Raw genomic sequence first — 26935 nt, 5'->3', positions numbered from 1 at the left:
AGCAGAAGCACAAATCCCACCCCTGATGCAGAAGAGCATCACACCTTCTCCAGACCTTGCTCTCATCCTGCATCCCAAACTTGTATAAAATCACTGCTAATTTCACACAGAGGCAGATATCCCTATCTGGCAGCTCATGTAGGACCAGGGTCAGCCCCTCTGTAACAAAGCACCAAACTCAGCCAGACACACACTTACTTAGCTTTACACATGCTCCCAGCTCAGGAAGAAATCTCAAGGTGCAGTTTTCAGCACGTAACTAATCCTCTATGAAACACAGCAAGCCAAGTTTTTCTTTATGTCCTCACCAGGAGGAGACTCACTGTAAGCGCACAGAACTGCCTCCCAGGATATTCTCTACAACACTTTCACCTACTCTTGATCTTTCTACCTGAATTTCTCTACTGGACCCGCTGTTTGCAGTTGCACCTGTAACCCTGGTGAATTATTCCGTGCTGGGTCATCCCAATGGCTGAATCATAAGGGACTCACGTAACCGTAACCCCAAACTCCTTTCTGCGCACCTAGATAAAGAAGCTCTTCAGAGTTTCAGTTCCATGAACAAGCTGACAGATTTGATTGAAGTGATGGAAAAGATTGAAGATCCCAACAGTCATCTTTTCTCTCTGCAGATCCACTGACTACACACAGCATCTTGTCTGTGTTCCAGTTTCAGCACAGCTGAAGTCTCCTGGCAGCAATCCAGGGACAGCCATCGAGCCCTGACACTTTCAGGGGGCACCTTCTCCAGTCCACAGGGCACAGCAAGGGATTGTCTGAAGACATTCCTTGCCCAGCTTCCAAACCCCTGCACGATCCTCATTCCTACATCCTGTCCTGAGCTCCAGCCCTGCAGAAAGCATCAGGCCTTTTGACAGCACCGATGTGGAACATCCCAGCTTCCTGCACTTGTGGCTTTCTCTTCTATTTGTTTTTAAGCTGTGGAAGGTATGTGGAACGTGATCCCCAAGCCAGGTGACCAGGCTGAACATGGTGTAGGATGTTTATACACATGATTGGAACAGCCTACACGTACAAGTTCAAAATTGCTGTAATCAGGAAATGAGCCATGAAATGTGTAAGCAGCAGCACATTAATAATCTGTTTTATAGCTTAAATTAGAATCTTTGGAATTTCACAGCCAGACACTTTTAAATAGGTCAAAAATGCAGTAATCACACTTAATGATCACACTGTGATGTGCACCACATTTGAGCTGGGAGTGAGGAAACCTGAGCAGAATGGATATGAACTACTGGCACGCTCAAAAAAGCATTTATCGAACCTCAAGAACAAAACACACAACTCAGGCACCAAGTTTTTTATCTTCTGATCCTGCTCTTCAGAAATGAGGTGTGAGATTTCATGTGATCACAGACAACAAATGCTGTTCTCTGTATTTTCCTTTTAGTTAGCACTGCAGATTAACAAAGGATTTGACCACTTACAAGTGGTTAGAATTTAGTGATGTTAACAAAGCCTTCCCCATCTGAGAAACACGGCTTCCTATCGTCCTGCCCACGCACATGTCACCCCCAGTACACAGACTTAAAACACATTCCTGGGTATCAGCATTTGGGTTTCTTTTAAAGATAAGAACAAGAATCCACAGATCGATCTCAGTAATCTTTTAGTCTCCAAACCAGGGAAACCCTTCACAAGTTTGCTAAATTTAGACACATGCTTACGTTCTCCCTACACCAACTTGATTACAGGTACAATAAACCTGATGGAAAAACTGAGTAACAAATGAGAATTTCAGCTAAAGACGCAGTCATTGACTAATTAATCCTGTCCTGTCAAGCTACTGAGGCATAACCAAAAAGGTAAACTAGAAAAAAAAAATAATCAGCTATATTCTGTGAAAACAAAGTCAATGTTTGTCTACTGCAAAAGTACAAAGTCAGCAGGGGAGACTGCTTGGAAGCTTGTAAGAAAGCAGTAGAGAAATGTTTTTTTGGTTTCTTTTTTCCTCCAGTCAAACTTGGCTTCTTCTAAAAAACAAAGCAAGGCAAAAGATGAAAGGCCTTCTCTTCTGAAGCCAAAGATGAAGAATACAAAGAATATTAATGACTAACAAGTCTGTCTGTAAATGCCATGAGCTTAGCTGTAGTAGGCACTAAAAGGAAGAACAGTACTGCTATTAACTAATAAGGTTTCTGATCTAACAAGCAGTGATGAAGGCTGATTGGGTCATTTATGGAAGGGAACATTAGTTCAGAAGAACACAGGTTCCCTACAGAGGATAAAAGGAAAGATGCCATTATATACATGCAAAAGCTCAGGAGGGTTCATTCACCCAGCACACAAAGGTAGTAAATTCCCAATTAGGGCTTGTCTGTCCCTCACATGTTTGTGTGTGCAGGTACAGCAGATGACTGTCTTGTGGAAAACTTGAGAATCGGTGCAAATTTGTCACCAGCCTTATATTACAAAACTCTGGATTTTGATGAAATGCATTTCCTAAAGGAAAAATTCAAAAACCACAGAAGCTTTCCTTTGTCACAGTTTGTTGGACCCAGCATAAGGTTGCCTGGACACCACAGTTTCCCAGTGTCCTGGCATCTTGCAGTGGTCCAGGAGGGTGTTATGGACCAGGGCCAAAGGAGGGAGGCAGGTGCTGGCCTCTCACCTCTGCACAAGCACAGTGAGATCAGCACAAAGCGTGTTCTTCCATGTTCGAAGTTTGCCCATTCTCTTTCAAGAAATTCTTCTAATTTAAGCAAGTGAAACACAATAAAACCCAGAAGAAGAAGAAAAGCACCTCGGAGCCAAAAGTGACACCATGCCAACTTCAGATTTGGAAACTGATTCATTTGCCAGCTCATAGGCACACACACCTAGTGTGTCTGTATTTATATGCATGGACTCAGGCTCTCTGCTCTGTAGAGGTATTCTGAGTATTTTTAAATCAGCAAGAAATCAAGAATCACTGTACTTAAAGAAGATGGAAAATTTCCCTTTTCTCTAAGTTCATATTAGAGGAATCTTGACGCATCAGCTCTGCCTGTAGCACCCTGCAAGGCTGAGAGCCAGCACGGACACACAATTTGCTCTGAGATTCCTTCCCTTAACAGGCCACTGCTCACTCTTGCAGACAGGCTGTATTTTGCATTGCAGCCTGATCCAGCAGATGATATGAGAAGCCTCTCTGTCAGGATGAAAATCTGGGAAGCATTCTGACAGTGTGAAAGACAATGTTAAACCCAGCACTGCCAGAGAGCTGTGCTGCTTCCCCTTCCTGCTGCCTTACCGGGCTGGGAATTCAAAGCCCCGGGTTCAATGCCCAGCTTTGAACCCACAGTGGTCTCAGGAGATCACCAAACTCTCTCAGCATCCCCTTATGGAAAAGGGGGATAACAACATGTCTCAGCAGCATCAAAAAGGTTTGTTAACGCTTGTAAGCACTTTGTAGATAAGGAACATCAAGACAGTAGTTAGCAGAGGGATTTGGGGCACAGACAGACACAAATCCAAAGCACTCATATCATATACTCCTTTTAGACAAGCATAGCAGCAGATCAGCTCCCTGCATTTAGTGGTTGTGGGCTCCATCCTCTCAACAGACTGAGCACTCTGCCTTTGATCCAAAAAAGGAGTCCACAGAGAATATTCACATGTTTAATGTTAATCATATGCTTAAATTCTCTGAATCTATAAAGAGAGTAAAAGAGAAAAGTGTTCCCCAGCTCCAAAACAAACACAAATTCCCAGAAGTTATATTTAGGACATGAGCAAACATTTGGCCAGCAAAGGAAAAGCCTTTACTATACACCTGCTAAGCTCCTGCATCCCTGAGGAAACCTGCAGGTGGGAAAAGTGTCCAGACTGAGTTTGCTTAGACAAAACCTTTCTAAAATAACCAACATGGTGATATTTGAAAGAAGCACCCCAGAGCATGTGACCTACTATTCTTACACAGGCAGAGCAGTCCTTGAGCAAGGAAATCAGAAAACAGAATAAATGAAGTTTATTAAGAAATTCACCACACAGATTTGAACTTCTGACTAGGAATTTATAGTTGCAAATGAATGCATTCGTTTATTAACTGTCTACTGTGAGAGAAGAGGCCTTTCTCAGAGGACAGGCACTGCCACCCAGTCCTCACAAATTCCATATGGCATCAGCAGCACCTAGAAAGCATCTTCTCATAATTCTGCATCAGAAAGGAACAATACTGAGCAAAAGGCAATGGATCCCCTTAAAGCTTTGTTCATTTTCAGCACATGCTGCTCTCTCATCCTCACTATCTGAAACATCTAACTCAATTTACATCCTGCTAAACTCCTGGGCTAAGTAATGGCTTGAGGCTACCCGTCTGCTAAATCAGCTGGCCAGAGTGTCCAGGAGTCTCTGCTCTTGCATCAACCCCACCTTGACCCTGGTCATCCTGAGCCCTTTCCTGCAGATGGATCAGGTCTGTGGAGTGAGGACACAGCTCCTCCTGTGCAGGTGAGCTCAGCAGAGCAAGAGCAGGGACCTGCAGCATTAGGATGCAGCGAGCTCCACGCAGTCACAGACACTTCTGCAGAACAGAGCACTTCCAGCTACAACCACAGCTGCAGCGTGGATGCAGCCCTGGCCAGACAAGCATCTGCAGCATAAACATGTAACTGGCTTCCAGAGATGATTTTCAAAACCCTGTTAAACAAGCATGTATAGGAAGAAAAGCCTCAGGCAACCAAAGGGCCGCTGTGCAGAGCTTCATTGCTGTTGCAGACCTGTAAACATTATCCAGCTTACTCACAGCAACGTGAAAAGGACAAATCCCTCTCTCACCAGCACAAATTGTCCAAGAAGTTAAACAAGGCTGCTAATTATTTCTAAGGATTTTTAAAGAATCCTTTAAGATTACTGACCTCAAATTTGATTTAAAAAATGCTATAAATATTTTCAATTAAACATCGTTAGATGACATTTACTTGATGGTATGAAAGAACCATTTTCTTAAGTAATGGCTTTTTGAGAAGCGTGTTGTATTTTACCAGTACACAGCAAATACTAAACCAGAGGGAGCTGTACTAGTCACACCTTACAAAGGATTAACAAGGTGTTTATCTTCCTTGTTTGGCTGAATTAGAACTACACAAAATGCCCTGACTCAAAGGAGGCAGAACATATCCCTACCTTCACCTGCTGTAAACCAAGAAGCACGAGGGATGGAATTACATTGCTGGGTGAGGCTGTAAGAAGTCCAAGGGAAGTTAAGACATCACAAGGAATCCTGGTTATATTTCTCCACCTCCTCTGCAAGACACTTTGCTGTCCCAAGGTTTGTAGACACTACAAAACAACACAAAGTTCACTGCTGTTGCAGCTTATCAGCATAACCTGGCAGACCACCCCACCACTGAGGAAACTCTCTGGAGAGGGCCGAAAGCACCAGAGGACACCTCCATGACTTTCTTTCTCACCAGTTTCCTGGAGGAAGAAGCACTGTCTCCTATGATAGGGTAAGCTACAAGGCAGTAACTCCAAGCCTGTGCAGTGTAGGGCATCTCTTACAGTAAGCTCAGACCTCTTAGACATCTCTGGTGCCTTTGCTTTGTTCAGTGCCTCCATTAATATCACCCAGGACTTTATTACCAGGCACTTTCCCCTGGCTAGTGCCTTGACTCTTCCTTTGCTCTACTACTTCTTCGCTGAAGTACATAAAGAGCCAGAGTGTAACAAAGAAATGCACCCCCCATCCTCACTCCTTTACCCAGTCATCCTCCCCCATCCCACCAAGGCAGTAGTCCACTCCTTCTCCCATCCCTAACAAAACAGTGAGATTAAAAGAGTCCTGGGAAACAGAGGACCAGCAAGGGGCATCTTTCAGTGCTCAGGAGGGCAGACACACCTCGAGGCACGAGGTGCCACTGGGTGCACCATAGAGCACAGGTATCCCACAGCAAGAGCTGAACCTGGGCAAGGACTGCTGGAATACACCTTTTCAGCTACATTGGCTTGAGAACAATAATTAAATTCCAGTCTAATTTCCTTCTGATCTACAGCTCTAACTCCTGAATAACTCCCATTAAGCCAATTCCCAACTGTGGTATCACTCTGGATGCTTGCATTAAATAAGGAGCCCAAGAAGCTACTAAAACAATGACAGTCTTTTTATCTGGAAAATACCTGCCCAGGAAATTTCTCCCGTGGAATACAAATGTCAGTATTTTAAGTTTCAGTAACACCATATGATGTGCCATCACCACCCTACTCAACACATGGACAGGGACCATAAAGCCTAGAGAACACAATCAAAGCATAAATGGTTCCTCTGCACTTCTCTTTTTCCTCGTCATCTCCCAGTGTTTAATGCTGTGCCAGAGGGAGCAGTGACCATTGTGGGTCCTCAAACAGCCACCAAAACACCCAACGCTATGCGATGTCACCCAGGAGTACCCTGGACATTAAAGGCACCACGGACTGAGGAGGTCTGTGCAGCTGCTCCACTGTCCTGGTAATTGGGTACTGTGGACACGCTCACGCCGTAAGCACATCTTTGACATAACACGGCATGACAATTTTTTCAGAGTCACAGAAATGCAGAGCATACAAATAAACCTGAATGCTGAAACCATTTCATTGTTCATAAGAATATGTACGCTGCACCTGTTACAACCAAGGGCACTGCTGCACCTTGGAGCTGATTATTTCAGCCTCTAACAAGCCTGTCTGTCTTGGAGGACTGTTAAACTCCAGGAGTTAATAAAGCACAACAAAATCATTTTACAAAAATAAATCATTACCGAATATACAGAGAAAGATCTTTAAATGGAAGGTAAAGAAAACAATCCTCAAACTGACATTTTCCTCTCAGCGTCTCACAACCGCTGAGTCAATTTAAATCAAATTTAACTGAAACAAAATAACTCCAAAATTGATATTGGTAAAGTCCTACCCTGAAACAAATGTTCGGGAGCCCAGCTGCAACGCCAGCCCGGGACTCTCGATAGAGAGGAAGGCAGGACGCTGGCGCGGCACGAGCGGGGAGCGCTCCCCCAAAGCCCGTCCCGGCGGGAGGGAGCAGCCGGCGGCGGCGGCGCTCCCGCAGCCCGAGGGGAGCCGGAGCCGCCGCAGGGAGCAGGTGGCAGAGCCGGTCCCCGCAGCCCAGCCCCGGCGCCGCCGCCAGCCGGGGCCGCGCCGCCAGCACGCGTGGGGCGCCGGGCCGGGGGTGGTTTTTCGGAGGAGAGAAGGAGACGGAGCAGCGCAGGAGAGGAGCAGCACCCGCGGCTGCGGCAGCGCGGTGCGGGCAGGGCGCGGGGGAGGGGACGGCACCGGCACTCACCGAGCTACGCGCGGCTGCTGCTGCCCCCGCTGCCGTCCATGGGGGCGGCGGGGGGACGGGAGCCCGCTGCGGGCCACAGCCGCCCCACGATCCGCCGCATCTGCCCGGCGCCGCCGCCGCGGAGGAGGAGGACGAGGAGGACGAGGAGGAGGAGGAAGAGCAGAGCGCACCGCCCCGGAGCCCCGCGCAGCCTGGCCGCAGAGCGCCGCCTGCCCGCCGCGCCGGGATGGGATGGGTTAGGATGGGATGGGATGGGCTGGGCTCCCGGCGGGCGCAGGGGGGGCCGGCCGCGGGGGCAGGTGCAGCCGCTCGGGGCGGGGGGCGGCGCGGAGCCGGAGCCGGGCGCGGCCCCGGGGCGGCGCAGCTGCCGGAGCGAGGGGCGAGGAGCGGCTGGAAGCGCCTGTGCGTAACGTGGCCGGGCGCGAATCCGCCCCGCGAGGGCTTTTAATGAAGTACAGATGTTCCCTAATATAATTATATCGTCCTCTCCCCGATAATTGGCTTTGGCAGCCGCGCTGATCGAATCCCCCCGCGCGGCTGCCGTGCGCTGCCCCCGCCGGCACCGCAGAGCCGGGGCCGCCCCCGACGCCGCGCCCGGGCACTGCCCTGGGGACCCCGCATGGCCGGGGCCCTGCTCCCGAAAAGCCGCGTTCAGAGACCTGCGACTTCAGTAGAAGCTTTTGGCTCACAGCAGGTGAAGATGAGGGGCAACGCTTATTGACTTGATTCTTAAAGTGCATGTCCTTAGAGAGCATGGGCTTGCTTTCTAACTGGGCTGCCCGTAGCAGGGAGGATGAAACACCGTGGTTGTAAGGACTGAAAGGTTATTGCACACGTTGGGGAAGGACCTTGTTATTGAACAGGAGCACAGCAGCAGAGGATGCCCTGGCCGGCTGAGCAGGACCAGCACCTCCTGTGTAGCTCCCTGGCTGTACCTGTGCTCTCAACGGGCCAGGTGAGCTGCAGATGGTTAAAACACTCCAGTTCTCCCCAGCTTGGCTTGTCTTTAGGGAAATTGCCAATGAGGACACGCTAATACAAGCCAGATGTGTGGGTGTTTTATGCATCTATGCGGGGAAAATGGATCAAGCCCACAAATTCATCTTGCAGAGGACAAGCAGCCAACACAAGGTAATGATTTCTAGTCACTACAGGCCCTAGACCACACTGCTTTCACCCGATGACTCAAAGCTGAAACCCAGCCATGCGATTCCTGCTGACACCTGGACACTATGAGGTGTGTAACTACTTCAGATAAGCAGGATTAGGGAATTCTTTTAGCCCAGGGTTGCAGAGGGGAGTCGCAGAGAGCTGATGCATCTGTACCTCTCTCATAAATAAGTGTCTAAGGGGGATGGGCAGTCCTCCTTGTTAACACAGAGTGCAGGTTGGAAGTCATCTCCCCCATGCCCAAAAGAGAGCTTGTCCTGACCACTCCTCTTGCCCAGTCCAGGGTCTTAACCACCAGCTCTTACCAATTTAAGTGAAGGCAAGCGACTACAGTTCTTCCAAATCGATTACCAGCTTCTCAGCCCAAGCCCACAAAGATAGTCACGCTCCCATTTTATATTTACCAGTGGTACCAAGATGACACCTGTGAACTGAGAACCATTTTGTACCTATGGAAAGGGTAAAAGATGTGGCTCCGCCCAGAGACTGGAGCTACATCAGCATTAATCCTGGTCCCAGCACAAGGAGCTCTGCCTGTGCCTCAGCAGGAACAGTAAAATGCTCCTTGTTATCACACCTGTGCTCTGCAGATTTCTGAGGGACCAAAGCAGACAGAGGATTTCACAAGGTGGGCAGGGCCTGGAGCATCCTTGGTTTGCCTTCAGCCGGACCTCTGAGGTTTTGTTCACCCTCTAATACCCCCATGGCTGCTCAGAAGACAGAGAATCCAACACAATTACATAGATATAAGTGATACTATGTCTTCCAGCCACTCTTTTTCATGTCTGCTTTTTGTTGTTGATTCAGTTCTGATCCCCAGAGGTGAAGGCATGGGGAAAGTGGAGTGCCAAAGGCAGCTGTGTGCATTCCTTGAGAGCAGACGCCTCTGCAGGGGGTGTCTTAGGAGGCAGGATGGGAATAAAGAAACTGAGACTATCTTTTCCTCTGGTTTCACTTCAGCCATAATAGAATCTTTTCTTAGAAGGATGTAAATATAGAAGAGGTGAGGGAAGCACAAAAGCAATACAACCTGGAACAACATGACTCGAAACAGAGGACAAGCAACCTGACAGACTGACTCTGCAATTTCCCTTTCAAGCTCTTTTCTTTAAATATTAATTTTTTTAATTTAAAAAACCAGCCCATCATAATTACAGGCTCTTACTTAGACTTCCCAATCTTCCATTAAAACCAACACAGAAATTACTTCAGAGAACTACCTAGTTTAACTAACCCTAGTTTAGTTTTCCCTCAAGGGCAGATGCAGCAGAACTTAAATGGGGGAGTTCTCCAGCTTGTGAGCTCTCCAGTGAGGTTACAAGCAGACTCTCACACTTACCTTATTGGCAACATCCTTGATTTTCTTATGCTTCATGGGCTGACTTCTCAGCAGGAGCCTTCTGCTCCCCCCAGTTCTACAGAGAGGTACTTTTCAGCTCTCTCTCATTGACTGAGTTTCTCTGCCCTCTTTCCAGGTGTTACGCTGATAAGAGTGTGATTTCCAAGGATAAACTCCGTCAAAGAGAGGAGGAGCAGAGAACTCACTCCTCTCTGACCTCTCTTATATTTCCTGTCCTCCACCCATTATTAAAGGTAGATGGTTCAGAGCTGGCTCGAACTTGTTCCTCAGATATTCCAGGGCAATCTTCTCCAGGCTTTGCCCTTTTCAGTGTACTTTTTGTTTCTGTGCCCCTCTGCAAATAGGTAGGTGTTGTTTCCTGAAAGCATTGTACTTGTATTTTCCTGGAAGCAGAAAACAGGGAAACTTACTGTAAAATTCAACTGGTAACAAATCAATCATTGATTCTGTTCTTTATTTCATCCCATTTTTAGAATAAATGCTTTCTTAAAAGAAACAAGGCAACATAACTGTTTGATCCTGAACAAATAAGAACAACGCCTTTTCCCCCCTGGTATAAGGCACCTGTCCAACATTTTATTAACTTTGCTAATTGCATTAAGCATCCTGCAGTGCTGAACAGTCATCAGCTGCTAACTCCCAGATCACTATAGTTGAGCTGGCTGTCAAATGAGGAAAAAAAAAAAGACATTTTAGACCCAAAGTAGTAACCAAATAATCATACAGTTCTGAATTCTGCTCAGCTCCTAGCAGTGATCGTATTTTATGAACTATTGGAAGATGGTGTTAGGACTCACACAATAAATATGAGCTGTATGGGTGCAACTGATTAATAGATCTCACATGTTCAGACATTTCTACAAACAAGAAAAATTGGGTTTCCCTATGTGAATATTTTATGCAGATTTTTATGCAGATAATTTGTACCTGCTCTTTCATTTTGTTACCTGTAGTATTACATGTGAACATAATAATAATCTAAATTTACATACACAAATTACTGGAAGGTCTGGATCTGACACACTGGGGAATAATTTCTGGCTGGAAACATTAGCAGTGTGATAACTATTTAGAGAACTATATGAAATGAAATAAGCACTTGTCAAAGGAAAAATGCATTGTTATGAAAACTGGAATTGGTATACTCTCAAGTAAAAATGGAGCCTGTAAAAACGAGTTAATCAGAAATTCTCTCCTGCCACTCCCCTGCCTCACTGCTTTTTCTGTTTCTTTCCTCCTTTTCCTGGGGTGAAATCCTCCAGAGGAGAGAGCTGGGGAGGCAGAAGCAGCCATACCATTCTGAAGATGTGGAAAAGCAGTAAATCCTGGCTCACAGCAGAGGGTTGGCAGGATCCCTCAGCCCAGGCTGGTGGCTCTGCCTGCAGGGATCAAACATGCCTGTGCCAGAGGGGGACCCATCCAGGCTGTGTGTGCCCCACACACAGGGGGACTGCTGGTGCACTCACAGTACGTTTGACATGGGAAATGTTGGCCTTTAATTTTGGTCCTGATAGTAGTCAAGACCTGAATTCTGCTCAAGAACTAACAGGAGAAGCAGCAAGGTGGGAGGGGGACAGACTGCAACTGTCCTGCGGCCAGTCAGGCAGTGGTTTCAGCTGACATGCCTCCATTTTTAAGAAGCACAAGGGCATTTCGACCTTAGTTTTGTGAAAGTGATATTATTTCTGCCTTTCCTTATTTGTTCACCAGGAAACTCATTCTACAGCCAGCCAGAACAAAAATGTGTGGAAGGAAGCAGGGGAAAAAAAAAGATAAAAGAAAAAGCCAGTCAAGCTACTGCTAATCATATTAATTTATATATGTTGTTTATAATTAGTGTTTTTAAGCCTTCATTTTCTTTCTTCAATAAAGACCACATCTCTCCAGGACTCTGGCCATGTCCATTGTTTTTATGACAGGCAGTAGAGATAGGTACCAATTACTTAGCTCTTATTTAGTGAGTACTCCAAAGTACTTTGATGCAGCAGCATTGTAAATTCTCTGTAGCAGCTAATTGTCTCATTTTAATTCATTTTTAATGAGACACCTGGGAGAATGAAGAAACATCACAAAACCACAAAAATCCCAGAATACTTTTGAATTGGTTTCCCAATCTCTCCTTATTTCTGCCTTCCTACAAAAGAACTTTTTGGTAGTAGCACATGAAGGTGCAGCTTTGCCCAGCTGTGTGACAACATCGTTCCCTGTCACATCATAACCTTCTCCCACAGGCGAGGGAGGATGGTGGTAGAATCTGTAAAACACCATGGAAGGAATCCAGAGAAACGTCTCTGGACTTCAGATGTTCTACATCTTCATCACTTCTGTCTCTCTAGACAACTGAGCCACATTTCCCCCGTTGCCAGCAGGCTGCAGAAGGAAGGGTAGGGTTATCGCTTATCATCATTTGACATGCAGATGCGACTCAGATAGAAAGAAAAAAGGTGGCAAAGGGGTATATTTTCTTCATCAGCAGCTGATTCATTCCGTACTTTTTTGTGAAAGGAAAATGTGTCCTCTGGCAGTCACCAGCGTGGTTTCCTCAGTTAAGATACACACCTTGATTCTCACTCACATGGCTCAATGTTACACTCTGTGCTAACTTCAACATCCAGATTTTATTGACTCAATAGGGGAATGAATTCCAGTAAGACAGAAGTGCCCAAAACTCTATCAGAAGTTTGGCTTCAGCAAGTCCCTGTCACAGCATCCCTGGTTTCTGCTGCTGTGGTGGCTGAAGGGGGAAGGAGCATACTCCAAGGCAGCCCTCAACCAAATCACACAAGGAGCTCCTAGGTCAAAACCAGCACTGCAAGTGAAGAAAGAACACTGGACACTGAGAAATGTGTGTGGGATGTTCTCACTTTAATTAGAAAGGTACCTGTGGTGGCAGATTGATGATGCTTCCACTGAGGGATTTATTATAAATAGAAAGGCACACCCAGTGAGCTGTGTGGTTTCACTGAGACATTCCCCTCTTTATTTTAGTAAATAGCTGTACTCTTTTGTTAATTGTGATAATTTTTACCAGGTGAGGCCTGTCGGCAGCCACAGGGCGGTGTGGCTGTCCACAGCCACCACAGCAGTTACCATCCCTGGAGCAGTGTCCCCACGTGCCCCCAGGGTCAAAGTCTGGAGCACTTCGTGGTGACTAAGCCCTATCCTTGCCCCACATTTTACCTGACATTCCTTGCCTTTAGCTCTGACACCTTAACGAGGATCTGGCGAGTGGTCAGGGCTGTGGGAAAGCCCACAAGTTTCAGCAGTAGCTGGAAAGCAGCTGTGGATGCTGATTCTGTGGCTGAGGACTCCCAGCCAGGCACAGCCAGCAGATGTACCTCTCTGGTTAGTGCTGGCCTGCCCAGATGCCGTAGCCTGCAGTCACTAACTGGTTTCAGCAGGGGAGAACTCTGGTCCAAGCTTGGTTTCTTTGATGTTTAACGGTATAATGACATTTAATACTATTAGTATGCCAAAAACCCGGCTGCTTCTTTTGTCTAAATTTTAGCTGCTTTAATGCATGCAGGAGCCTTGCACATTTGGAGTACTGAGACAAGGGGCTTGTTGATTCCAGCAGAAGAGCTCTCGAGCCTGTGGTATGACCATGGTGGAGTGCCCAGCACAAACACTCAAGGGTTTTATCCACCTCAGTTGCAAAACTCTCCTTCAATTTTGCTGCTTCTGGGAACTGACTAAGGGTGAGGTGAGCTGCCCCCTTGCACAGAAGGCTGCCAAGCTGCTGAGTTTGTTTGCAGCAGCAAACTGGGGGTCATGTTGTGACGGTCAGGGAGAGCACCACTTTTGGGAATGAGCATTCATGTGTTGAATCTACTATTACAGAAAAAAAAAGCTGAAAATCCCGTAGCATTTAAGAGCTCTTTGTTGATGAAGATTATTTTGACAGGAACTCCAGGAAACTTACATTCCCACTGAAAACCCATTTTCAGGCTATTTTTGTCTTTACTGTATTTCATCTCCTTTTCTAGGATGGATTTTTTTTCACCACAGATGAGATCCCAATTTCTTTTCAGACTTGGACAATGGTGCAGTTGAAGAGGGTGACAACAACAAGCTGCTTCTCAAACTGTCACACAAAAGACTTCAGTCAGGATATTTACAATAAATACAGGCACTAAGTGTGAGGGCTCCCGTTTCCTGGCAGCGTTGCTTTGCGCAGTTTTTTCTCTGGAGGGAATTTATTACATCAGTGGCCTTGGGAATGTATATTGAGATGGTTTAATCAGAGTTGAAAATCACAGCACAGAAAGGGGCTTCAGTTGTCCTGGCTGGACACAACGTCCCCAATTTGGGAGCCGCTGAGGAATGTCGCTGATATCACACAGTCTTTTTTATGGCCCTGATACAGCAGAGCACTGAAGCACATGCTGAACTTCAATTTCTTCAATTAGCCTTAAATACATGCGTAGGGCTGAGGATATGCCACAATACCCACAGAGATCACAGTGCTGTTCAACAGGTAATTTGTTTTGGCCAGTGAATCTCTTTGTAGATAAAGGTTTTGTCAACTTTCCCGTGCTCCCGTCTGTTGCTTGGATCTCCCTGTTGCCTTCATCCTTAGAGTGCCAGGCAGACTTTCAGGGCACACCACTTCCTCCTCATTATATATTCGTACAACATCAAGTACAAACAGGGCTGTAGTTTCTATAGCTCTCATAACACCAATAATTACAACAGGAATGGATTTAAGCATGGGCTTTATTGTCCTCCTAAATGGAGGTTTATATTTAGAGGCCTTCTCTTTCTTGTGTTTTCTTCCATGTGTGAAATGGGTCTTTACTCAACCCAGCTTGATTAAGAGCCCCACGAGGCAAAGTGTCTGTGGGTGGAATGACATCTATTTGAAGGGAACAATATTATGTGAGGAGTAAAGATTAAAAGGTCTGGAAAACTTCTAAGACTTCAGCTGACATATTGAGTAATGCCAAGGCTGTGGCCAAGTTCCTATGTGGCGTGGAAGCTATGGAAATGCAGAATGTTTCTGCAGTAAGTTAATCTACAGATAAGAACCTAAAGCAGAGTTAATTACAGAGCAGGTTCAAGGGAAAGCTCGGCTGAGCCTACAGAGTTATTGCATCAGTGACAGCCTGAGGTTTGGAAGGGGGAACAGAAGATAGGCAGGTAACCTGGGAGAGATGGGCCCAGGCCCACTCTGCTCCAACAGTGTCAAACTGATTGTAGCAGGAGCAGATCCAGGCTGGAAATTCTCAGTGAATTCCAACGAGTGCTGGAATCAGCTGCCTAATTGCATGAAAGCTATGAGGGAATGACAAAGGTGGATCTAACTCATCATCCAGGGGCAAGTTCTAACACTGCTGGACAAACACTTTGCTGAAGGGTCTTTCTCAGCTATCAGGTTTTTATCTGAATTCTATCGACTGCATTCCTAGGAGGAGGCAAAAAGCCTGCAAGGGCAAACCCTCACCCAGAGAATAGTATGTGTTTGATTGACAGTCATGTACTTTTTGTTTGAAATTAGATTTTTCAAAGGAGTAGGGTCAAGAGCTTTTTCTTGCAGAAGATCAAAGGTTACATCCTTTGCTCATCTAAACCAACTTGGCTTCAGTGACTCCTTTGTTGATTTGTAGCAGCTGAGTGTCTCTACCAAAAATACAGCCCAGACATGGAATCAGCAGCACACCCATGCCTGCTTTCCAACTATGAAATAAAACATGATTCATACTCCAAGCACAGAAGTGGAATGCAAAAAGCAAACAGAACACAAGATGAAAAGTAATTATATTCCCTTAATTGCAGATTAAAAGCAAGTATAACACCAAAAATTGTTCATGAGATTCTTTCCTTTTAAAAACCTGTAAAACATGAAGACAGCCTCTTTATTGAATTCTGGGTTTTGGCAGAAAAATACATATTGTTGTAGGAATTATTGGAACATACATCTGATTAAAATCTTCAAAAAATGCACTGTAAATGTAAGAGCTATTAAGCCAGGCTGAAATATATAGATCATATTTAAGCTGAAAGGAGGTAAATAATCCATTGCTATAATATGATTGCCATTGGCAGAAAATAAAATAATGTGGAATTATGATAAACAGTGCAGCCAGTAATGGAAGCTATGCCAGCATTCCCAAAGGAGGCATCACCCACAAGTGGCAAGTAAAGAAAGTAGTAAAGTAAATAAAGTAGTGGCAAGACTGGAAGTGCAAAATCTATTTCATAAACCACAGGTTTGAATGTGGAGGGAGTTCTGTTCTGATGGCTGAAACCACAGGACAGAGTAGCAGTGTGGTAGCAGAACTTCATTTGAGTTGACATTCTGATTTGTTACCATTTTATCCTGCTGTGTGACAGGCAGGGGACTGAAAGGGTGGGTGTGCATTGGGGCACGGACTGTTCTCCATTTCAGCCCAGCCTGGAAAGTGACAGTTTGCTTTAATTAGTTTTAACTGGTTCAAATTGTGTAAATGTTGATTTTCACACTTACAGGTTGAGTAAGTAGACACTGTGAAAAGAAAAATTAGAAGAAAAATGTGTGCATAAGAATAGAAAGGGCTGAGCAGCAGAGAAGAAAACTCTCTGAAGAGCTTTGCGAGATGAACACAGCAGCCACCTTCACTAGGCAGTGCCTCATGTGAGTATTTTCTCAGTGAGAACAGAAAGTTATTTTGATTTTTGCCACAGAGGACATTTAGGCTCGATGTCTGTGATGGAGTCTGCGTGACTTGAGAACCAGCAGAATAATACTGTGTGTGTCCAATATCATAAAACACAATTTATTTGCTTTTTCCATCAGAACACACTATGTTCCTGTGGGGGCATAATTTTAGAGCTCAACTCTCATGCTGGCTCTGAAAGCTTCTATTAAGACAGAAATCTCCCAGATAATAGAAAACTGTCTCAGGCCCATTCTCTTGCACATCAGGCTCTGTCTGTCCATTCTGGAGTTTATAACAAGCTCATCTTTGCAATAATAGAAAGACTTAAAAAAGGTCTTAAAAGGCCAATGATTTCCAACAGCATCCCTGTTTCCTTCCTCTACTGTTGTATCATTTTCCTCCCTCGCTCTGACAATCTGTTGTCAATACAGGTAAAGAGAGAGATCTTGCACTGAGTTTGGAGGGTGGCAGGATTGTTCAGTGAGGAGGCTAAACTCAGAGTCCTGAGCAAAGCCCAATCTGTCACCACAGCTGAAATCCCTCAAGAGCAGCATTCTGTGCCTCCACATCTCCCCAGCAGTAGCCAGGCTTTCCCCAGAGGGGAACCTACTCCTGCTTTTCCCAGAGGAGGGGACCACAGACCCTGGGCTCTCTTACAGAAAGATGAATAAATGAAAGAGAAAAGAGGAACACAGCAGGCAGCTGCATTTCATTACTTTTTGATTTAGTCACCCAGAGTTACAAAGTGATAGTAAACACTGTTATCTCTGTGTTCTGGGTGGGTGTGAAACATAGCTTTAAGGACATACTCAAAGTTGTTATTGGCTCACTTTGTGCTGTAGACTTTTAATAGAGCTGAATTAACATCTCAGTACTGTATCACAGAAGGAGACCAGGTTTATTTAATATCTAAAAATGCTGGCCCAAACAGGTGGCAACACTGCCCTCCATCAGCCAGTGGAGAGGAAAAATACAGCCCTGTGTTTTTAGTCTATTTGTTTTAAGATTTTTCATACCCAGCATTCAATTAGTCAGCAAGGTTAATCTTTAGCCAGAGCTCGGTGCCAGGACTGGGTTTCTTTCTTCTTTTCTGCTGGAGTTCCTTGTGCACGGAGCCTTGAGTTTGTGTATCCGTAAAGGCAGGGACTGACCTGGGGAAAATGCAAAGCTGTGCCCTTGTCCCCCAGATTGTCCCTGAGCAGGTAACAAGGCTGCATTAGCTCGTCCCCTCTGTCACTGTGTTTCCCACTGACCCAAGCCTCGTCCAAAACAACAGCAGCCCCAGTCAAACCACCAATGATGTTATATTTGCTCTTAAATGTCAAGCTGAGGAATTTGCTCCAGTCATGTCACTTCCTGTGCTGAAATTGAATTTCAGCAGCCTCACTGTCTGCACCGGTCAGAACTGGCTCTTGGTGCAGTTCTGAGTGGGTTTATTGCAGCTCAAAGCTGTCAGGAGAGGCAGAGGAGAGACACTCCAGGAAAAAAAATAGTAATAAACAGCAGTCATACTTCACACATGAACTCATTTTTTCTTCTGAAAAAGAAAAAAACCTGCTAAGCCTCAGAAGAAAGACTCCAGATTGTGAACTTCAGATCTCTTCCCAACAAAGTTCCTTTATCTTGCCCCAGACTGAAATACAGGCATGGGAGCACAGGACAGCTGAGATGGGATCGCTCCTTTTCCTTTTGTTATGCAGAAGTTATGGGAAGACCAAGGCAGGACAGATGATTTGTCTGTGCATTAGTCAGCCAAGGAACTCTGCTCTTGCAAAACAAAACCACTACCAACAATAATTCAGGCTCTCCAAGGAACATGTCAGGGAATGTAAAGGCTGGAGACTGAAAGACAAGCTGGGAGGAGAGGGAACACTTTCCTCCCTTTGACATGAGCAAAACATTCACATCACTCACCCCACAGGGCACCATGTCCAGGCCCATCAGAAACCTCTGAGCAAGGCTGCACAGGGCTGGACAGAGGGGCTGAAGCACCTCAGGTTGGAGCCACACTAACCCAGCAGCTGGAAAGCTCCTGTTGGGGAGCCACCTCAACTAAAATTCAGTGAGATAACACCACCACTCTTGATTGCACCGTATGGGCCTGTGCCTTTGTATCTCAGAAATGCATTTGGGAGTTTAACTTCCTTGACACTTGAGAAAAATAAGCTCTGCGCAACATTGTTGTTTACATAGAGATGCAAAACTCTGAGCAATGGGAGAGGATTTTAAAAAGCTCTTACAAGAATTTGTTATAGATCCTCTAAGCAAGGAGGATAACTGGACTATGAAATAACCAGTCAATACAAAATGACGCAGAGAGGCCAAAATCCTAGAAATGGATTTTTATCAGTCCAGGCAAACTAGAAAACGTTGTCCGGGAAAATTAGATTGGAAGCCTTTGGTTTTGATGCTGAATTGTGTTTTTAGAGTGGAAGCATATCCAGTAGGGAATGAAGTTGTACAAAATTTAATCACGCAATACAGGGGCTAGACTGAAGATGTTCGGAAAGGGCAGAACAAAGCACAGACTAGAGAGATTTTTTTCTCCACGTACCAGTAGAGAAAAACAGCCCTCTCTGAAAGGTAGGCAGGCAAGATAGTTTTCCAAAGGACCTTATCCTGTGATTAATCTAGACATGATGTTATTTATTCCCCACAACATCCAAAACTTTCATCTGCGTTATTTACAAAGTCTGCAGCTATTTGGTACTCAGGACTTAAGAAGTGTCTGCTGTAAGGGGCTCCTGCTTTGAAGACAAATAGACAAGCAGACAAAGAGTCAAGGAAGGGCTCCAGTGTTTCAGCTTCGTGGCCGAGAGCCACTTCTTTGTAGCATATGGAGCACACTAACAGGTTTATTTTCCCCGAGGAGGATGTATAAACTGTCTACAACTGCTCTTCACACTTGTCACTCTAGGTCAGATAATTTTTCCAAGGCATCCTGCCGAAACGGCCCCCCAGTTGAAGCTGAACAAAGAATTTGTGGACGCCTTGCGGGTTGTTGGGGGAGCAAAGGGCTAAGGCTGCACAACCAGAGTGTGATAAAGCATATGGGGAAGTGTGTCAGGGACGCCAACAAAGGCGGACGGATGAGATACGAAATGAGAGCAATGAAATGAGGAGGGGCAGGGCTGGAGGGGGGCACTGCTGGGAAGCGGAGTTAAATTCGGGTCAGGGAAGACAAGCAGCAAGTGGCAGCATGTCTCTGCAGCTGTCCCAGCCCCGCCAGGTCCCGTCTGTGCCGGCAGCCCTTGGGCTCTCTCCCTGCACCAGGCAGCGCCGGTGGGTGCGAGGGCTGGCCAGCACCTGCTGCCAGCCTCACCGAGCTGCAGCCTGCCCCGAGGCCCATTACACACCGTGATTAATATGCAGAGACCAAAGTGACTGGCAAAGATAATTACACAGCGAGTCAATTGGCTGGCAAAGTTAATTATGCAGGGAGTCAAATGAGTGGCACACCAAGTGACTGAGGCAGAATAAAGAAACATTTGGCAGTGACAAATGGCAAAACAAGTTACTCAGACAGGGGGTCAAGCGGGCTGGACACTGGATGCGTTCTCCGGCAGCAGCAGCTGGCACGGTGTCAGCGGTGTCGCTGCCTGGCTCCGCTCCCGGGGCAGGGCAGGGGCGGCTCGGCCCCGGCTCCAGCGGGGCTGCACCTCCGCCAGCCTTCGCTTCAATTACCCCGTAACCCCGAGGCACTGAACTTCCCTCCGCCTCAGGACTGAGCGCTGTCCCCGTTGCGCCACACGAGGAAGTGTTTTGCATTCTCTCCAGCCGAATATTAAGCAGATGTATCGACCTGGAAAGCAAAAATATTAACTAGCCCGGGAGCGAGTTGTGTGCGCGCTCCCGGGGCCAGCACCAGCAGTGCCCTCCCAGCGCAGCTGGGAGCTATAGGGAAGGAAAACGTTCTCCTTCTGCCGCTACCTGTCCCAGGCAGGAAAGCCCCACCGACTGAGACAGACTAACAAGCCACATTTTATCTGGAAACCAGCTAGATCTACTTTTCCTGACCATAAGCGATGGTGTATTTTTCAAGGACTTAGTGAAAGAAGAGGGCACGGAGCTTTGAGATCCCTTGGGAAACATTACATACTTTATTTCCATATATATTCTATTATAAAAATAGCAAGAGTCCTGAAGTGACCTGTAAAGGGCTAAAGGGAAGCAGGTAGCTCTGACCTTTTTATTCCTTACAAGGTATAAGCAAATCCAGAAGCATTGAGATTCTCAAGTGTTTGGGTCTATTCCTTGCTTTCTTCTGCATTAGATAACTTACATGAGTGCCAGAGCTAGAGTTCCCCAAAATTATGTTATGCCTAGAAATTACTGAAACAAACAATTGAAGAAAAGAGAATGTTTAGTCCTTACATCTGCAATAGTTTTGGTTTGTTAGCATTTACTTCATTCTGCTGGCCAATTGGCAGGGTTGGGCAATGAAGGGCTTTGAGACCACACCTGCTGGGAGAGCTCAGGTATCTATAATGCAAATTTACACACAAGTTCTCCAGTAAAATGAAAGAAATTAAAGTCAACTTTTATTAATTGCCTACAAAAACAGTTTTCCCAAACTGTATCTAGTGTTTGCCAGATAAATTCTGTTCTTTACATGCAGCACTTTCATATCTGACTTAAGCATTTTATTTGAAATGTATTTCTTCCACATTGTGCTACTAAAATCATAAGAAAAAAAGGGAAACAAAAAGAAGGAAAGGCAACTCCAAACCACCAGGCACTTTAAAACAAAGAAGAACAAATAACAATAGCAGAGAATCAATGTGGTACATGAAAAATAAGTCCTTTCTAGGTCATGCTTAAATTTGCATTAATGGCCTTCTTGTCAAATTATCTCAGGGGAACTTCGGATTAGCATGCAAAAGAAGCATGATACAAACTAGAGAAGTAATACTTGTTTTATTTACCAGACCGTTTTTTCCAAAGGAACTAAATATAAGAATTTTGAGGGATCTGACTTTCATCTTTTAAAAAGGAAGCACAGTCAGGAAGAGCTCACCGTAATTAGCAGCTAGTCAAATAACATATAATTCCTCTCTGTATTTACTCAGCAGTGTGTATTTTTTCATGGCAAATATTAAACTGACCCTAGCCACCTCCTTCTGTAGACTGGCTCAGGAGCCCATTTGTTCAGTCCTTGGATAGGCTTTTAAGAAAACAAATGTTACCAAGTGCATTTAAAAGTAAACACAGGGTATTCCCAAATCTGCATCTGAACACTTATTTGATAAATAAGATAGAGAGTGGAGGGGGAAAAAAAAAAAGCCATAAGCATTGAATCTGCCAGTCCAACATGTAATAGAGGTGAGGTGGTCACCTAAGGGCTGTTGCTGTTGTTTGGGAGGAGCAGGGCAGTCTATAGGCAAGATTTGGGAATTAATGGAGATCCTGGCTTTTATAATTGTCTGGTGTGCCAGTGAACAGTGAGTAACCTCAAATTCCTGCTGCCTCAGCAGATCGTGGGGGACACTCACCCTGTTGGGGTTTTGGTTCACACACTCTATCAGCATTCAGTGAGACCTTTGGCCCTCATTGTCCTCCCTTATCAGCAGCTGTACAGGAGGCATTCACTGAGGATGCTCCACATCTCCAATGCTGGCAGGAGGTGGAATCTGGAGGTGGTTTCACACTGCGGCTTCATGCCTGTGGGTCAGGATACCACCTGAACTCAGTTTGTATTTAGCAAATCTGTTAAGGTTTGCTATGAAACCAACCTACTGCTGGCACAAAGGCAGCCTGGAGATAACAAATGGACTTCTGCACCCAGCTCTGAAGGGGATGTGAGCACACAGACATAAAGGCTGTCTGACCTCTAAAGGGAGTATCACTCATATCATCAAATCTCTGCTGTCAGAGCAGGGAACTGCACCAGAAAACCTTTTCTCAAATGCTGAAATCTCAGCACTGGCCCAGCAATATACCAGATACAAGAACAGTGCCATTATCATTACTTCAGGATGAGAAAATTGAAACAAATCTTTTGAATTAACAGTTGTCTTTACAAATAGCCCAGAACTGTCAAGTTCTCAGACTTTCTTGAAACTCCTCTGAATTTTAAAGCCCATCAAGACTTTGCAGCTGGAGTGGGAGTAAATAATCCAGCCCAGACACTGCTATGGGAAAGAAACTCAACAGGGTGAGACAACAGACATCAAACTGTGGCTGGCAGAAACTATTTACACCCACTTCATGGAGTCACCAATTGTTACAGGGAGCACAAGGCACTGGAAAAATCATGCATTTAAGGCACCCAGGGCAAGACACAAGCAAGCTGCTAAAATATGTTTTTAATAGATGGCACCTACAGTGAATACACAGTTACCTGTTTGCATCCTGGTGTATTCAAATGCTGATTTTCAGAATTATAAGACCCACATATTAACGTGGTTTGATCAGCAGTTTTACACTGCTCAGCCATGGCTGCTTTCATTATCTGCCACCCATCTGTACTGTTGGTATGCTTGGCTCTTTTACAGTGTTGATCATGTCTGATTTAACATGCCAGGTTACATTAACAGCTCTGAAACCCAAATGGCCACACAAGTCCTGGAAAAGCGGTTGGGCTGCTTTGCTGTTGTTACACATTATATTCCCCTCCTCATTGTCACTAAATCCAACCGGAGAAGCACTTCTAGGGGGAGACCATTAGCCACCAAACACCCCAGGGCATCACAGCAGTCCACAAAGCTGATACTTTCTGCCAGCCGACCAGCAACTCTAAAATGTGCAGAGCTTGTCAGGTTTCTGGGCACCCCTCCTCCCCCCAATTAGTCATACCAGTGACTTCTCTGTACAAGGAATTAGGAAGAGGGGAAAAAAAAGCTTTTCCTCTGGCTTCCAATTTAATGAAAGGCTTAAAAGTTCAGTGAATTCAGAGAATGTAACCTTTGGGGCTCTCATGTAGAACAATGAAAATAATAAGGAAATCTAATGTTTCTTATACAAGTATATCTCTTAAAACTCTTACAAATCTTAGCCTTTTTGGTGGCAAGAACTTAAACCAGAGGCAGATCAGAGTCTTGTCAGCCTGCTATAAGATTAAATAATCTATTAATCAAAAATCAGATTAACAACACTTTGTTAAAGCTAATTATGTGAGGAAAGCCAGCTTCTTGTTACATTGCCAAAATATTGGATATAATTTTTTTTTTTATTCATTGCATCATTTTAGACCAAATGTTTTGGCAGCTTAATTAGAGGCAGGTGGTGCCGTTGCCATAATTACATAGAATTCCTCATATTTTGTCATCATGCTTATTAGAGCCCTTGATTCAGCATGAAAGGAAAGAATCCTGGCCAATCAAATATTGAAGCAGTTTTTATGGGAAATGCAATGCACCTTTACGTGAGAGCTGCCTGGCTTAGAGGATGCCAAATATTTATTTCAGCTTTGGGACAATACTGCCTTTTCCAGTAGGAAACAGTTAAATGAGACTGAAAGCTCTCAACCCCAAATGAAACCCAAACCCACTGCAGTCAATGGCAGCATTCCCGTTGACTTAATTGGGACCAAAACCCAGCTGGCTTTCCTGAACAGGGTAAGACTGATTTATATAGGATGGATATGGGACAAGTCCACAAATATAACTGAGATCAGAATTTGGCTCATTAATCTCTCGGGAGTTGGGCTGGCTGTGGCCAGGGAAAGCAGAGCTGGATTTGGCTTGCAGGACACCTCAGGATCACAGCCCTGAACCCACTCAGTTCCAAAAGGTGATAATGCTTTTTTCACGTGGTCCTGATAAGGCTTATGCTGAGGCTGTAAAGAGGGTGGTCATGTTCAGTTCAAGGTCACAGAGTCTACGATTCCTTTACCTGCAAGTGTAAAAAAAACTGATAAAGCTTCAACTGCTATTGCCACCTTCCCAGATCTCTCCAGTTAGAACAGTCCTGAGCCTTGCATTGCCCCAGCTGGTACAAAGGGGGGATTCAGATCTCATGCCAGGCACAGGGCTGATTTTTCAGTGTGACAGAGCACTTGTAGATGGCAAAGTTACAGTCTGTGCATCCCTGGGAGTCAAATGACCTCTCAGCCTTGGATGGTCCTTCTGGGCCAGGGAAACTGTGTCATGGCACACAAAGGAGTGGCTCCATCTGTACCACATCATGATTTTCAGCACCCCCGATGCAACTCCATGCAAAGTCCCAGGTTAACAACCCAGACTGACCCTCTGAACAGACAGCAGGCACCACAGCTGAGCTTCACTGAAACAGAGCTAAAAGAATCCATACCTGCATTTTTAACACCTTTGCCCCTTTTCCCATTTCTACCACCCTACTTTTTACAATCACACTAATTATTTTATGATTGTGCCCCTTAGAGTGAGCTCTGGGGTCTCTGTGTAGCTCGTGTGAGGAGCTCCCTCTGATCTGGATAAGATGTTTCCAGTATTAGAGAGTTATCAATCAAAATCGGTGCTACAGAATGTAAGCAGTAAAGTTCTTAAGCACCACATTTCCCTTAAGCCTTCTCATTTATCCCTGAGATCTTACACTGCCTGTTCAAAGTTAGTGACAGGACTCAAGTTCACATACGTGCTGGTCAATTTTTTGCTGATCTTAAAGGTTTTAGAGCATTCAATCCATACAGCTCTTCTACAGGGAATGGGGCCAGGACAACGTATCTCAAAGAGCAAACCATGAAATTTACTGGGGGAAACACCCAATCCCCCATGACTTCTTGGTCATTTGGGAATCAGTTTGAGGAAATCAGTGCTATATTTCCCTCTACTTCTTTGAATTTGGAGCCCACACTCCACTTAGGTAAGAGAGACATCAGCAGCAGCTTAAGTGGTATTTTGACTGCCACATCTCAGGCTATTTCTGAGCCTGATTCTGTTAGTGAAGAACTGATGGGAGCTCAGCTTCTTATCAGCAAGATCAGCATTTTCCCAGTTCATCTGGGCATAGTGCAGTCTAAAAGAACTGTGAATAAATTCCAGCATAATCAATATATTTTATCCCCTTTCTAATGTATGCAACAGTTTTAAACCCTTGTGGCTACTGTTATATTTAATGCAAATAACCTAGCAATAATCATCTTATAGCTGTAGCTTCAATGAAGTACTTAAGATGTCACCAAGTCTCATAAGGTGCAATCAACTCAACAGCCTGAGTAAAAGTATTACAGTTTATCAGATTTTAGGGTGTTTTCTATATACACAGCTAATAAATCCTGAAAGGTATTAGAAAAGACCAACAACAAATAAAGATTATGAGGCTGTAAAAGACATTATTTAAGGTATTTTTGTAACTAAAAAACCCATCAAGTATATCCTGGCCCCTCATATAAACCCTGAAGCCTGCAATGAAGAAAACAATCTCCTAAAATGAATCTGTGACCTTTGGGTTTTCAAGAAATAGAACTTGGTGGCAACATTTACCTGAAATGAGTGCTCAGCCAAAAAGAAAAGCAAGACCAAGGGCTTGAGACCAAAACTTGTGTTGTTTTTTTGTACAGGGAGAAGGGATGGAAGGACAGGATTGAGCAGTTGTCAGAATCACAGCTTGTTCTCTATTTCTACATTTCTGTTTTGGATGGACTCCAAACTCCAAATGAAAATACTCTGTCCTACACTACGAGGGAGTTTTAATCCACCCCAAATTTAGCAGCCACAACATCTCTTCCCCTGTGGCAGTGAGCATTTAACAGAGCACTGCTGCAGTCATTTCTGTCTTTTCCAAATCCACCACACTGCCAAGAAAATCTCCATGTTTCATTTTTATTATTTTCCAAAAGAAACGACAGGGAAGTTTCCCCAAGGGAGAACTCACCCCTCAGTCCTACGAGCTGACTGGTTGAGCTGAGAAGGGCAAAACCATGGCGAAGGCTCCAGCAGGAACAGCAGTGCCCACGGAAGGCTCAGCCCAGACAGGCTGGCACAGCTCCGCTCACTCGGGTGTTGTGCTGGGGCCAGGCTGGTTCAGGTGCTCCCAAGCTGTTGTCTGTGGATCCAGCCCAGGCAGCTGAACCCTTCCCTCTCTATAAACACACAGCTGAACGCCTCCAGCCAGAGCAGCGACGGTGGGAAATGGGCAAGGCAAGCTTTGGGAACTGGAACAGAGTTGAAATGAGTCTATAACTCCTTTAATTTCTGGGGAAGAGAGAAAGGAAACATCGGTACTTAGCACAATCACAGCTGGATGGCACATTCCTCGCTACAGCATTTTGCTTGCTTTAATTACTCAGACTTTTTCTATTTAAATTAAAGGTGTTTCCTGGAAATGAAAGACACAACACAAGATTTGTTTGTAGATTTTAAGACGATATTATGACAGTCATAGCCAACGTATGTAACAGATCAGAAACACTCCACATAAGGCTCTCAGCTTGTTTGGACAACTGTACCTTTGAAATATTGTGAATTTGTCTGTAATTGATGGAGAATGCAGCCCTTCCAGAGGCTTTGATCAGCCCACCTAGGATAGCATATCTCTATATTCTTGCATGGGATACCTTCCAGATTTAAGTAA

The 26935-nt window shown here is 45.1% G+C and overlaps 1 protein-coding gene and 1 long non-coding RNA gene across 8 annotated transcripts in view; both read right to left on the bottom strand.

The window, feature by feature from the left end:
* The window catches only part of RASGEF1C (RasGEF domain family member 1C), a 78775-nt gene extending 68685 nt beyond the window's left edge, over window positions 1-10090 (bottom strand). For 2 of the 7 annotated variants that reach the window (XM_032124713.1, XM_032124711.1), the window contains exon 1: window positions 7277-7490. Coding sequence is in view for 1 of the 7 variants with exons in the window: in XM_032124710.1 (XP_031980601.1) it covers window positions 9786-9821 (36 nt within the window). In the remaining 6 variants the exon portion in view is untranslated. Of the gene's footprint in view, window positions 1-5127; window positions 5284-7276; window positions 7491-9785 lie in introns of those variants that run through there. The other 5 variants (XM_032124715.1, XM_032124712.1, XM_032124710.1 and 2 more) reach the window with 5 other exon arrangements.
* Window positions 10091-20968: 10878 nt separating this feature from the next.
* On the bottom strand, window positions 20969-26529 carry LOC116451720. The gene is made up of 2 exons (XR_004243309.1): window positions 26237-26529; window positions 20969-24277 (listed from the first exon to the last, which is right to left on the bottom strand). It is a non-coding gene; the product is annotated as an uncharacterized LOC116451720 (long non-coding RNA).
* Window positions 26530-26935: the final 406 nt, after the last annotated feature.

Source organism: Corvus moneduloides, chromosome 15 (genome assembly GCF_009650955.1).
Source record: "Corvus moneduloides isolate bCorMon1 chromosome 15, bCorMon1.pri, whole genome shotgun sequence".
Taxonomy (NCBI): domain Eukaryota; kingdom Metazoa; phylum Chordata; class Aves; order Passeriformes; family Corvidae; genus Corvus; species Corvus moneduloides.
This window is presented reverse-complemented; position numbering and strand designations above follow the sequence as displayed.